At 39.0% G+C, this 12,724-nt stretch overlaps 1 protein-coding gene across 2 annotated transcripts; it reads right to left on the bottom strand.

Annotated features, from left to right (window-relative positions):
- Positions 1-42: 42 nt before the first annotated feature.
- Positions 43-4,673, bottom strand: LOC123981519 (proteinase-activated receptor 3). Of its 2 annotated transcripts, none has more exons than XM_046066390.1 (2): positions 4,300-4,673; positions 43-1,919 (listed from the first exon to the last, which is right to left on the bottom strand). In XM_046066390.1, exon 2 carries the CDS (start codon positions 1,861-1,863, stop codon positions 970-972), a length of 894 nt encoding a protein of 297 aa, XP_045922346.1. In that variant the 5' UTR covers positions 1,864-1,919; positions 4,300-4,673; the 3' UTR covers positions 43-969. The 2 variants fall into 2 exon arrangements, with proteins under 2 accessions (XP_045922346.1, XP_045922347.1); XM_046066391.1 differs by lacking the exon at positions 4,300-4,673 and adding an exon at positions 3,889-3,990.
- Positions 4,674-12,724: the final 8,051 nt, after the last annotated feature.

Genomic DNA, 12,724 nt, shown 5'->3' with positions numbered 1-12,724 from the left:
TATTTACATATTATATGTGTACTTTATTAGAAATGACAAGTGTTCAAGAAAAAAAATTTTTTTATATGTTCACTAAAATACAAAATAGACATTCACATACATTCAGTGCCAGTGATTGACTGGCGACCTGACCAGGATGTACCCTGCCTTTCGCCCAATGTAAAATGGGATTACATACCCCCCCCAACATTTTGTGCAACCATAAAAGCAAATACAACACAGTGTATAGATAAGTGCCTGTGGTTCCAACCGTAGTATCCCTGAAGCATAAAGTAACCACCAATTCAGATATAGTTAGACACAATGGGCTGCACTTCAAGAAGGTCCTGGGTTCATACCCCGGTCGTCCCAGGCCTTTCTCTGTGGAGTTTGCAGGTCGTTTTTGTGGGTGCTCCGGTTTCTACCACCATTAAAAACATGTTAGGTTCTCCGGTCAGTACCATTGGCCAAGGAGTTTGTCCCATTCAACAAGAAACAATTGTGCTACATGTACAAGTCAATAAGGTACCTCTCTGTCCATAAAGCTCTTAGATACTGGATTATGTTATTGTACTAGTAAAATAGTGATGCTTTGACAGACAACAATCAAAACAGATTAGACTAGCTGGTCTTACTTAGAGTGGAAGTGCTTGAAGATTGCATTTTATGACTGAAATTTTCAGCTATACGGCACTTTAAAAGATCAGTTCATCCAAAATACAAACACAAGCCCAAACAGATAGATTTTTAGACTTATTTGATTTTTAGCAGAGAGTTAAACGAGAAGATCAATGCCACTCTCGTGTCATTTGGTTGGTGGATTTTGTTACCGTTTGACAGAGCTAGGCTAGTTGTTCACCCCTGTTTCCAATCTTTGTGCTAAGCTAATTTGCTGCTGGCAGTTCACAGCATATAAATAACATTCTCCTAAATTTCATAACATCGGTGAGTTCATATGAAAACTTTTGCAGCACATAAAAAAATGTTTCCCTATTGGATTTGGAGATCTCTGCTCTGGCAGATGTTAAGGCTCCATGGCAGCTTGGACAGATAGAGCAGAGGCTGAATGCTGCTGCTGAAGTCCATCAGGCCAAATGCAATATGGTGTATGGTGCAATGAAACACGTCTTTAGTGAAGTAGCCACGGAAGGGGAACAGTGCAACAGGTGGGAAGTAGTTGAACACTATGATGCCCAGGATAATGAGGACCATCTTGAAGGCTCTCTTCTTCACAGGATGCATCTCGTCTCTTCCGGGCCCAGACTGCCGCAGTGCCCAGAGGATTGCAATGTTGCAGAACACCATGAAGGCGAACGTTACAAGGATCATCACCAAAAAGATCATGCTGAAGTTCTCACTGGTGTTTACACATTTAGCAGCAGAGTAGGCCAGAATGATCAGCCAGACTACTAGGGCCAGGACTGCTCGGTGGTGACGGTCCTTCAGCTCAGTGAAGGTGATGGGGTGGATCACGGCCATGTAGCGGTCCAGGCAGATGCAGGAGAGAAAGAGAGGCGAGAAGTCTTTCATGCCGTAGAAGAAGAACAGGATGAGCCAGTTCCTACTGGTGGTGGGGAGGAAGACTATGTTGGCCAGCTCAAGGGGAGGGGTGAGACAGAAAAGTATGTCCAAAACCGCCAGATTAATAATGAAGATATCTGAGGTGGAGGAGTCACCCTTGTTCTTACGGATGAGCCACAGCACCATGACGTTGGCCGGGATGCCCAGAAACATGTTAATGAACTGCAGGCACAGGTACCAAATGAGAAAACCATGCGTGTCTCTGCATTTCTCATACAGCGTCTTCTCACTTTCGTTGAGATTGTAGCTGAGGGGTCTTTGAGAGATGAAGAGCAGAGAGGAGTTGACATCTGAAATCTCCATGACAGCCTGGTCAGAGAGAGAAGTCGTGAGAAGACTTCAGCCAGAGGAGCAAAAATCTGTCAATAAACAGAACAACAAAGAAACAATGTCAGGTTCAGTTCAGACAATAGATGCATTAAAATAGCTCAGGAGTGAGACTGAAGAGTGTCAGTTAGCTATGCGATAATGACCAATGAACATACACACAATATACACATTGTAATGTGCAAGTGTGGTTGGTGTACTGATGCACTTGTTGTGCACAGGTGGTGATGACGCAATGGATAAGATGCATGCATTTGGTGTGAGAGACCCTGGTTCAATCCCCCGCTGTGACCTGTCCACCATTGTGTCCCTGAGCAAGACACTTAACCCCTAGTTGCTCCAGAGGCGTGCGACCTGACATGTATAGCAATTGTAAGTTGCTTTGGATAAAAGCGTCAGTTAAATGTAATGTTGTGACATTTTCCACAAGACAAGACATTTCAGGTGGATGCATTTTAGATACATTCTTTTAGCAACTAATGTTTTCTCATTAACTAACCATGAACAATAATTTGTTTACTTGCTGTAAAAATGGACCCTATACACGTAAACTTGTTGTACAAGAAAGTTTAAATGCTCTGTATTTGTATAGCGCCTTTCTAGTCTTTTCAACCCCTCAAAGTGCTTTTACACTACATCTGCATTCACCAGTCATACACATTCATACACTGGCGGAACAGCCACCAGGGTCCCATACACATTCACTGCCCAAGGACACTTCGACATGCAACCAGGGGGAACCGCCGACCTTCCGATTAACGGCCAACCCGCTCTACCTCCTGAGCCGCAGCCGCCCCTTTTTAAGACTCTTTAAAGCACAGTCCTTATATTGAAAGTAAAAAGAAAGAAAAGACACGCTGCAGTTTTTCTTCTCCATTTTTTGTATTGTAAACTGGATTGCTGTCAAGCAGACAACATTAACAAAATGGAAGCAGCATTAGCCAATCTCTTTCAGTCTGGGGTCAGGACCCTCCCAAGGACATGATAAATCTAAGGGTGTCATAAGATGATTAGAGGGATAAGAAACATTTTCTTTTTTCGTGTAAAATACTGGACACTGTTGGCCTCTAAAAAGAAGGAAAAATCCCTCTATGGCAGAAATGTTCATGAATCCACTAAGCTCATAACCTGTGATGAAGGGTCAAATGGAGACATTGCTTCATGTTATGGGGTCACAAGCCAGAAAGTTTGGGAACTAGTGGTGTAAAGCACTATTGTTTATTTTAAGCATATGTGAGGCTTACTGATTGTTGTTGGTGTTATATGCTGGCATCCTGGTATGTTTATATAACTATTAAGATGATTAAGTGCAACAGTCTTCAACATCAACGTATTAAGATTGATATTGTGTTATTTGACTAAAGATTGTCCATGACTATGGTGATGGTCAAATAGTGTATTAGTGCGATACTTGGCTGTTTTAAACTAAACTTGACAGTTCAATCTGAGTGAAATGACTGTGTTCTAGATCTCTAGAGATCTATGATACCTGGCACGTAGAACACGTTTGTTTCACCCTGACTTCAGTTGAAATAATGTATCAAAGCAACAGTCATTGAATATTGCCACATACACCGTGGTTACACAGTTGAAATTTGCTTACCAGCACTGGACTGGAAGTAGAACGTGAAATGCTAAATTCAGTCTGGTACACCACTGCTTTCTGTTAGAAAATTTACTTCCCCTAAATACCCTTTGTACAAGTAATGAAGGATATATTTTAAAAGAAGCATATTTTAATCACGTTAATGCTCTGGATTAAAAAGAGAAAAAGCAGATATAGGATACTGTAGAATTAAACAGTAGTTTAGTCTGCATCAACATCTTTATTTTCTGTCGGAAACAAAAGTTTTAACATTAAGAAAAAACCACATATTACAGTGTAATAAGTCGTTTTGTAATACGCAATACATGAATGAAACGAAAAAATAAAGTGGACACGCATATTTAAAATAAAATAACAATTCTGTGCAGTTCTGTATTGTAAGTGAAACGTCTTACCTTTGACTGGTCCTAAGTCGTCTAATGAACTGATCCACTCTGCCCTCAACTGTCTCTGTAGTGCTGACACAATGTCTCTGCATTTCCGTTTCCCTATCACACTGTGATATGAGGTTGCTTTATAAAGAGGCTTGCAGAATTGTTTGCATGTGTGTCTACATGTTTCCACCATGTCAACAAGCTGCCCATTCTACTATCTCCGTATCTAAGGGAGACATGTAAATGTACAACCTGACTGTAATGACACCCTCGTCTCCTGCAGAACACTTTATCTAATAAAGTCTGCTGTGAAAGGGTATTACCACTGTAAAATACATGGCTACATGACTGAAGCATTCTCTCAAAAAAGTAACATTGCAGTGTTTCTACTTTATTTCAGGAGTTACCATTTTATGCCAAAATGACACTCACCTGTTCAACAGGATCAAAAGCACCGTCCTAAAGCAACTGGTGTCCCCACTCTCCACCTAATCCTTGTCACTCCTGCGTACGTCTGTCCCAGTGTGAGCAAATACCGAGTTCTCGCCTTAAAATTCAATGGAAAACATCTTTTGTAAGATGACCCAACACTTCAGGGATCCTGCTTCCGTCCGATTATCCAATCACAGCGTTGAGATGAGAATGTGGAAGCTGAGGATCTCCTTCTGAATACCACAATGTCTTGTTTGGCCCCTGTGCATCCATCACCCCTTGAAAATGAACAAACTAAATAATCCTAAAACATAGATGAGGGTGATCACTTGAATGGTATGAAAAAGTGTGAAAATGATATAACATGAAACAGGTTGTGTGTGGAGGACACGTTGTGGAAAGCTGTTATCCATTCACACCGATTGGCAATGATGCAACAAACCAATGGTGCCTGACGGAAAATCGTCAGTAAACAACTGATGCAACAGTCCAGAATATCACTTCTGATTCAATTCAGTGTAACAACGTGTAACATGTTACGTGAGGCTGACATGTTTCGGGATGTGCTGTCCGTCGGCGCACCCAAACATGCAAAACAGTGACTTGTATCTCTACTGAACACTACAGAGTACAGTTTGTACAGTATGTATTTAACTGGAGTTCTCTGAGTGTTAGGTTGTTCCTGGCATCTACAGACCGTGTTGTTTTTGAGGGTTATTGAATGGCCTTTTCAGGTGACCTTTGACCTTTTACTCTTATTTTATTGAACAGTAGAAAGAGTGCTGTTAAAATAAGACTATTTCATCATTGATCACTTCTTCACTAGTGCACCACAGGTTGTGTTTTGTATGTGTTACAGTGCTACTGTCAGTGCTGTTTGAACAGCTTGCCCCTGTTCAAACTCGACCCAGGTTTGTTTACCTTTGGGTGTCAGTTTCTGAACTGGTTTGTTTTTGTGTCAGGTTCGCAGGAGATGTGTCTCCTCCTATGAGGCAGAAGATTCTCACAGGCTTGGTAAATTCTGCATTAGAGTAGAAACACACACACGGCAGCACACAGCTGCTTTTGTCCACACAGGCCCATTACAGAGATCACTGTTTTAAATGAACACAATATTTGCAGATTAGCGTTATGCATTTAATTTCCCATCAAACTAGTACAAAGACGCAAAAGGTTTTTCTGTTCATTATTTTGAAAATAAACCGAGCAAAATATATACATGGTTAGTAGATAGAAAAATGACAAAATGATTTTACAGTAACAAATTATTTAGCTAATTCATATTGCAGACAACAAGTCTTTATACATGGACACTACTGTATTTCTGTGGTTAATAATAATTCCCACATAGTGATGTACTGCCTTTTAAAATAATAAGATATGATTTCTGTTTGGTGTGTTTCTTCCACAAAAAATACTTCATTAAAATTCTTAATGACCATAAAAAAACCTGTTTTCTCAACCAGCCTCTTACTATGATCAGTGGGTTCCTGCATTAACACATAACTTCCCTTCAAAATTACAACATTTTGGTTTATTTTTCGACAGATCTTTGTACTTCTTCTTCTTTTGTTCTTTGCGTCTTACTTGTTAGAAGTGGGCGGGGCTCTGTCATATGTGCTGTCACATGTGACGTCACCTTTTTACCCAAGACAGACCAATGCATCAATCTATGGCATCAATCAGGATTTAACAACATTTAGCAACAAAATGCTGCTCCAGGGTCAGGCAGTAGGCCTATGTTATGTAAGTCCAGAGATGAAACGAAATACAATTACTCACGTTACCGTAATAGGGTAGGGTTTTTTTTGTGTACTTCCACTTTTTAAAGTATTTTTTTTTAAATCTGTAATTTGACTTTTACTTAAATGTGTTTTGTTTTAAAGTCTTGTACTTCGCTAAATCTTCAATCACATCGTTACTGAGTAAAAGAAAGCACAAGGAAAAACTCGAGACTGCTTTGGCTTGAAGTGTAAGAGAACAACAGCTTTATCATGCTTCTTATCATGCATTGTTATTTTAAAATGCTGTATTAAGTTACTGCTAATGCAAACTGAACATTTCCTGCTGCAGCAGCTTCATATTTAAAACATTCAACTGGCGAAACACAAGTTGACTTTTATTTTGAAGTAGTCACAGGAAATGCAATCTGTTTGCGAGATCAGCGCTGACCGGTCTCATTCATCAAAAATGCGTCTACACAAGACAACATCATTTTCAACAGTTTTCTAACAGCGGACCAGTTTGAAATATTGCAGTGAGTAATGAAACAGTCAGCAGCAGACACGGTCAGCTGATAAATAAAGAGCTGCAGGCGACAGGCTGCACACCTCCACCTTCTCCTGAAAAGTGAACTCCTTTCACTTTAACTGTTCACAGACTCATGTTGTGTGCAGCATAAAGTCAGATCATGACTGCTCACATAATTATGGAAAATACCAGTAACTGTCCGACAATAGTTTGTTTAGCTGCCGGAGACTTCTGTGCCCTGTGGTATTAAAAGGCATCTGCTGTTACCACCAGTAACTCAAGTGTCTCATGCACAATAACGGCGCAGCTGCATAATAGCGTCAAAACCGGTTGATTAACATCAGAGCAATCAGAGATACATTTACAATTACAGATTTTAACCAGCACTCCTAGGTGAGCTGCCTCCTTGGCTGCGGTCTGAGAACATTTTCTAGTTAAGTACGCCTATGTAGATTTATCATTATGGATTTAGACCCACCATGTTTTTAGTCTGCTCACACTGATAAGCTTTAAGCTAATAAAAACATAAGTTTTGCAAAAGTTGAAAATATTAAGCAGTAATATGGCAGTTATTTTTGAAAGTCCAGCCCCCACAGTGTCTGCTTAGAAAATTTTATGCCCTTCAACAAATATATTTGAGGACACCTGATGTAGGTAAGTTAAATAATAGCCTACTTCCGTTGGTGGTTACAAATAAGTTTTCATAGTTTGGTAAGATGCTTTGCTCCAAATAGCCAAAAAGACATTGATGCATGACAGTGTTGGTTGGCATTAACAACCTGCTGGTAACTAGTTATTTATTATACTACAGCTTATGATATCCCATTAAAATTACCACCTGTTTGAATGTAAATAGGGATATGACTTCATATACTAATGAACTCCTAATGAAGCAAAAACATACTCAAACTTCTCATTATATCATAAATGTCATTGTTTTTTGCCATTAATTTGGCAAAGTATCTGTCAAACAAAATAAAATTGAAAGCACCATGGCTTTGTTCGCAAAAGACGGCAATTTAATTAAATAAGTATAACACGTATAAATAAGATATTAAATCAATATGAATAAGTTATTTTAGGAGGTAACTTTTACTCTGAGTAAATTTTAAATGAGCTACTTTCCCTTGAGTAGATTTTTATACCGGTAATTTTACTTGTACTTAGGTTAAAGTTCATCAAAGTAATCATACTTTTACTTAAGTAGAATATTTTTGTACTCTTTCCACCTCTACGTAAGTCACGTTTTGAGATTAGACTCACCCCAGGCTTCCACATTACACTTTGAAGTTGCATACTGGACCGTGATTGGCTTCCAAGCTAATCACAATGTCACAAAATGCTGCTCATACATAACCTACACATAATAAACTTTAAGGTGAGAAATTTCCCCCTCCAGCATATGAATGTGTAAACAGCTGTAATGGAAAATTAATCTGTCTGATTTTTTCCTTCTTTGTTAATGCGAAAGCGCTAGATAGAGTAAGTGATAAACGCTGGTTTTCGTTCTTTAACACCTCACTTTAGGTTCCAAGAGTGTACTCAGAATAGGGATACTCAATGGGACAAGGCACTCAGAGTAACAGGAACCTGCAGTTAAGAACTGCAGAGTGTGTTGGAAATATTTTCTACTGATCATTATTGAATTACAATTGATCACTCACTGATGAGATATAAAGAATCTTGTTAATAATCATTACATCAAAATATATTATCTTGACATTTCTGCAACATACACTCCTGAAACACACGCGAGTGTTGAGACGTAGTCTGACGAATATGAATCTGATAACGTTCATCTTTTAATTCAGCAGATGAACAAATTTTACATTTAGTGACTTTCTATGACTGTCATACGTGAGCTTACGCTTTGTGATGACCAATGATATGTCTATTGGTTGATGCAGCAATAAATCTTTCATTTTTATAGTTTGACGTAGTGAAAATACACCATTATTTCCAGATGGAACCAAGTTTGATCACATGAGCTATGTATTTGAATATTGGTGTCCAATGTTAGACAGGATGAGATTAGAAAAGGTGGACAGGTGTGAAAGCTAGAGTAAGAAGCAGAAGTGGTCAAACTCACAAAGAGCTAACACAGATAATTTGGGGGTGAGCTGAGGACACACTGCTGATTAAGTTGACGCCAACCCAGAGACCATGTTACCCTTTAGATACCCAGGGTGCAGACTGAGAGAAGGACTGTGACACTGCAGCTTGAAAAGCCACAACCAGCATTCACACTTTCCAACTCTACCAACACCAGTCAGCCTAAAAACACAGAAGAACACATGCAACCCACCTTGAACGCGACTGGCTGGAAAACACATGGACAGTCACAGTACATGGACGGGTGGAAAAGCTGTTACTACGCGTGGAAACTCAGAATTACAGATTTTTGAGTTTTGTTGACATGACTATCACCTCCACACATTAAGGACTAGATGACCAGCATGACACTTATGTTAATGCATAACAGGATGGTACTGGACCACCTGATGGCTACTCAGGGAGGTGTGTGTGTGCCAGGGTGGAAATGTCATGTTGTTTATTCCAGAGCATGATGCTGATGGAGGTATAATTCACCATAGCCTATTGAACACGACAGTCCCCTGAACTGTACAGGACCTACAGCCCAAATCCAAAGAAAACGGCTCCTCTCTTCTTTGAGGAATCTCTTATTTGCTATTGGGCTGACTTTGGGGCTTTGGATGTTGCTGATGTGTATCTGTGCTTCCTGTTTGATGTCAGTGTTTAAGAGAATGGTGATTTCAATAACAGGCCAATACACTTTAATTCCACAGGAAACTGATTAGATTTCTAAAAATGCAGTACCAGATCTCTTGCCGACTACAGTTTCGATTCCTCCATCCCATGAGGAGACAAATGATTGTGATGACTTATACCAACACTTATATGTCATGTTATAACAGTTTGCTTAAAATATGTTAGCAACTTTACACTCAGTAAATGGAAGTGAATGAACGGCAGATTTCTGAACATCTGAAGAGGTTTCTTAATGCCTGTGATTTAAGGGAATTAATGCCGGATTTATTAACATTTCTTAACAGTTGTAATTTCAGAATTATATCATACTCACATGATTTAAGTTTAAATTGTTTTGTTTGAGCATGCTCAAAGAAGGGAAGTGTAATGGAAATTTATTTTACAGATACAGATTTACCTTATAGTTTTAGATATTGCTTTGTTAATAATTCACAGTTCCATAATTATCCAACTGGACAATCTAAGAATCTTCATCTTCCTCTGTATAAAACATCACATGGTAAGTTTTCTATTAAATATCGTGGAGTTATCTTGTGGAATGAAAATGTGCATTTAATGGATTTCTCTGGGTCATTGTTTAGGTACAAAAAGAGACTTATGAAGAATATTATACTTCTGTTAAATGTGATTGCTATTAAGCCGTGTTTTACGTGTGGTGGTGGAGTCAATTTAAAGTTAACTTTACTGCACTTAACAAGTTGAAATGATTTTATGTAGGCTAGTTACTGTACTTCTATGTCTTGCACAGAAAACACAGGAAGAGGCATGCAGAGAACATAACCATATTCGTCAGAGGAAAAGAAGAAGAAGAAGGAGGAGGAGAGCAACAGAAAATAATCCCCAAATAATAAAATAAATTCTTTTTATATTTCCTTTTATATTTTTTGTTTATGTGTACATACAGAGGAAGAATGGGAGAACAGCACACATCTCATCCTTACTGTGTGATTATAGAGCATGGGAGAACAGCATACACGTGCAGAGGGGGGTGCAATGGGTGCTTGAGCTCCTGCCCTTTTGCCCTTTGATGCCCAAAGTGCCCTTTTGCCAATGAAAAATTTAGTCTATTTATTTATTCTTAAATTTGTAAAGGACCTTTTGTGAAGACCCAATCAAACTATTAGTAAAATGAATGAATAATAATTTCAAAGTAAATAAAATGACCCACATTATGACCTTTCACCTGATGACCTCATCCGTGACAAGCCCTCCCGGTCAGACACTGTTCAGCAGCACTGCCGACAACTCCCATTCCGCTGGTAAGAGGGGTTTATGTCAATGTGCTTGTTGTGGGTTGTTTGATTTATTTTGCTAGAAAGACCCAAAGAGAGCATATTGCTGTGTGTCGCCTGTAGCAGTAACGTTAGCTGCCGGCTAACACTGTGCCGACAGCTAACATTACTTCTATACACAGATACATTTACATTTGAGGAACAACATACAAGCATCAACAGCATCAAATACAGATCTACAACTGACAATACATACTAGTAAGAGCAGCAGTAAATAGTAGTAAGAGCTCATAGTACATATCACATCAATGGGGTAAATACCTAGGCCCTATTAGATTTCAGACAAAGGTATGAAATGTTGAAAGGTAAATGCTATTCTGTCATGGTTATTATGGGCCAACAGAAAGAACACACACAGTTTATTTATTTAGATTTATGATTAGACAGATAGTCAATCAAAATCCAATCACAATGCAATATATAAAATCATTATCAAAATATTGCCTATAGACACACACACACACACACACACCTGTCTATAGATTTGTCTCACTCTTACTCCTACCTTGGCTAACCTCGTCCTTTCTCCCAGTACTGTTTCCTTCTCAGATTATTTCCCACACTTTTTTGAATCTGGTACCTCTACCTGCAGCTCTCGGTGTGCAGCAGTCTCTGTGAGCATCTCCCTCTTATTTTCTCGTAGCAGTCAGTCTTGGCAGCAGCTGCAGCACTACAGCAGGTCAGTTATAGTGAGCCACTCCCAAACACTGTCAGCAATCTTTACATCTTGTCATTGGCTCATATTTGTTTAATTATCTAATATATATCCTTTGTTTGTTATAATAAATCTAGTCACAGATCACCTCCAGTAGTATCAGCAGCTACAACAGCAGCAGCAGCAGCAACATCCCCAGCAACCCCTCAGTAGCAACTGTTCCCTGTAAGTTATGTCAGCCCACAGTGTTTTAAAGCTAGAGCTTTTTCAAGATTGCGTCACAGCATTTGCTGATGTATCGATACAGAAGCATCAGTATACGTGTATCAGCAAGGGATGCACCACAATATATTTCTGTATCGATATTTGGAGAACAGCCTCATTTTAAATCCTTGTTCCATGTTCCATTTTATACTTTGAGCACCTGCTCTTCCAAAGGTCTCTGCACGGCCCTGGAGAACAGTGGATACTTTTAATACAGCCCACATCCCTAATATTAATGTGTAAATACAGAATAACAAGTAGAGAACATTCAAGACAACTGTCTGCATAGTTTATTCATCTTGTGGCATGAATGAAAATAAATAGGCCTACTAGGCTCCTCTCTACTTTGACATTTAAGATTAGCTGTGTTTGATCCACCTTCATACACATATGTGACATTACTGTACAACTTGAGAAAGGTAAGTTGTTTTCCGCTCCAGCCTGCCTAAAAGTAAAGCATTAAATGGGCTTTATTAGCTGCTGCAGTGCAGGAAGAACTAAGAACAGACCCATTTCTCAACTTATTATTCTAAATCATGCAATGAAGAAGAAGAAATACATAATAAATCCTGCGACAAAATCTGTCCACAAATACAGTAAAGCATGTAGTCTGATGAACAAGACTTGTGTTATAGCTGACTTGGGCAGTGAATGTTTCATTTTTCAATTCATGTGGTCATAGTTGTCCACAACTCAAATCAGAATTTAGGACAAATGTTTTATACCACCTCAAGAAGACTTCCTATTAGAAAGGTAGGAAGGTATTTCAATATACAACTGCAGTACTTAAATCTAAGTAAAGTAATTTCCCTGACATTTTTGTGTTATTTTACTTTTAATAGACACATGTAACAGGGTTTATACTTCTTATGAATATAATCCTATTAATCTTATTTTCATACTGTATATCCGTCGTAATTTGACAAATTATGTTTGTATTAAGTATGTGGTGCTTGCATCGCGTACTATTGAGACTTCATTGCCCTCTTCAGATAAGACTCTCAGACTGCAAAGAGAGAAACAGACAAAACTGAATTTACCATAAAGAATTGAATATGAGTGCACTCCAGATCTAGCTGCAGCTAGCTGACCGTGCGCTTCTCCCTATACCGCAGTTCTGTGTCCATGCATGCCGCAAACTGAAAACACTGTCTGTCAGAGCGTCCACACGAAA

Source organism: Micropterus dolomieu, linkage group LG13 (genome assembly GCF_021292245.1).
Source record: "Micropterus dolomieu isolate WLL.071019.BEF.003 ecotype Adirondacks linkage group LG13, ASM2129224v1, whole genome shotgun sequence".
Lineage (NCBI taxonomy): Eukaryota > Metazoa > Chordata > Actinopteri > Centrarchiformes > Centrarchidae > Micropterus > Micropterus dolomieu.
This window is presented reverse-complemented; position numbering and strand designations above follow the sequence as displayed.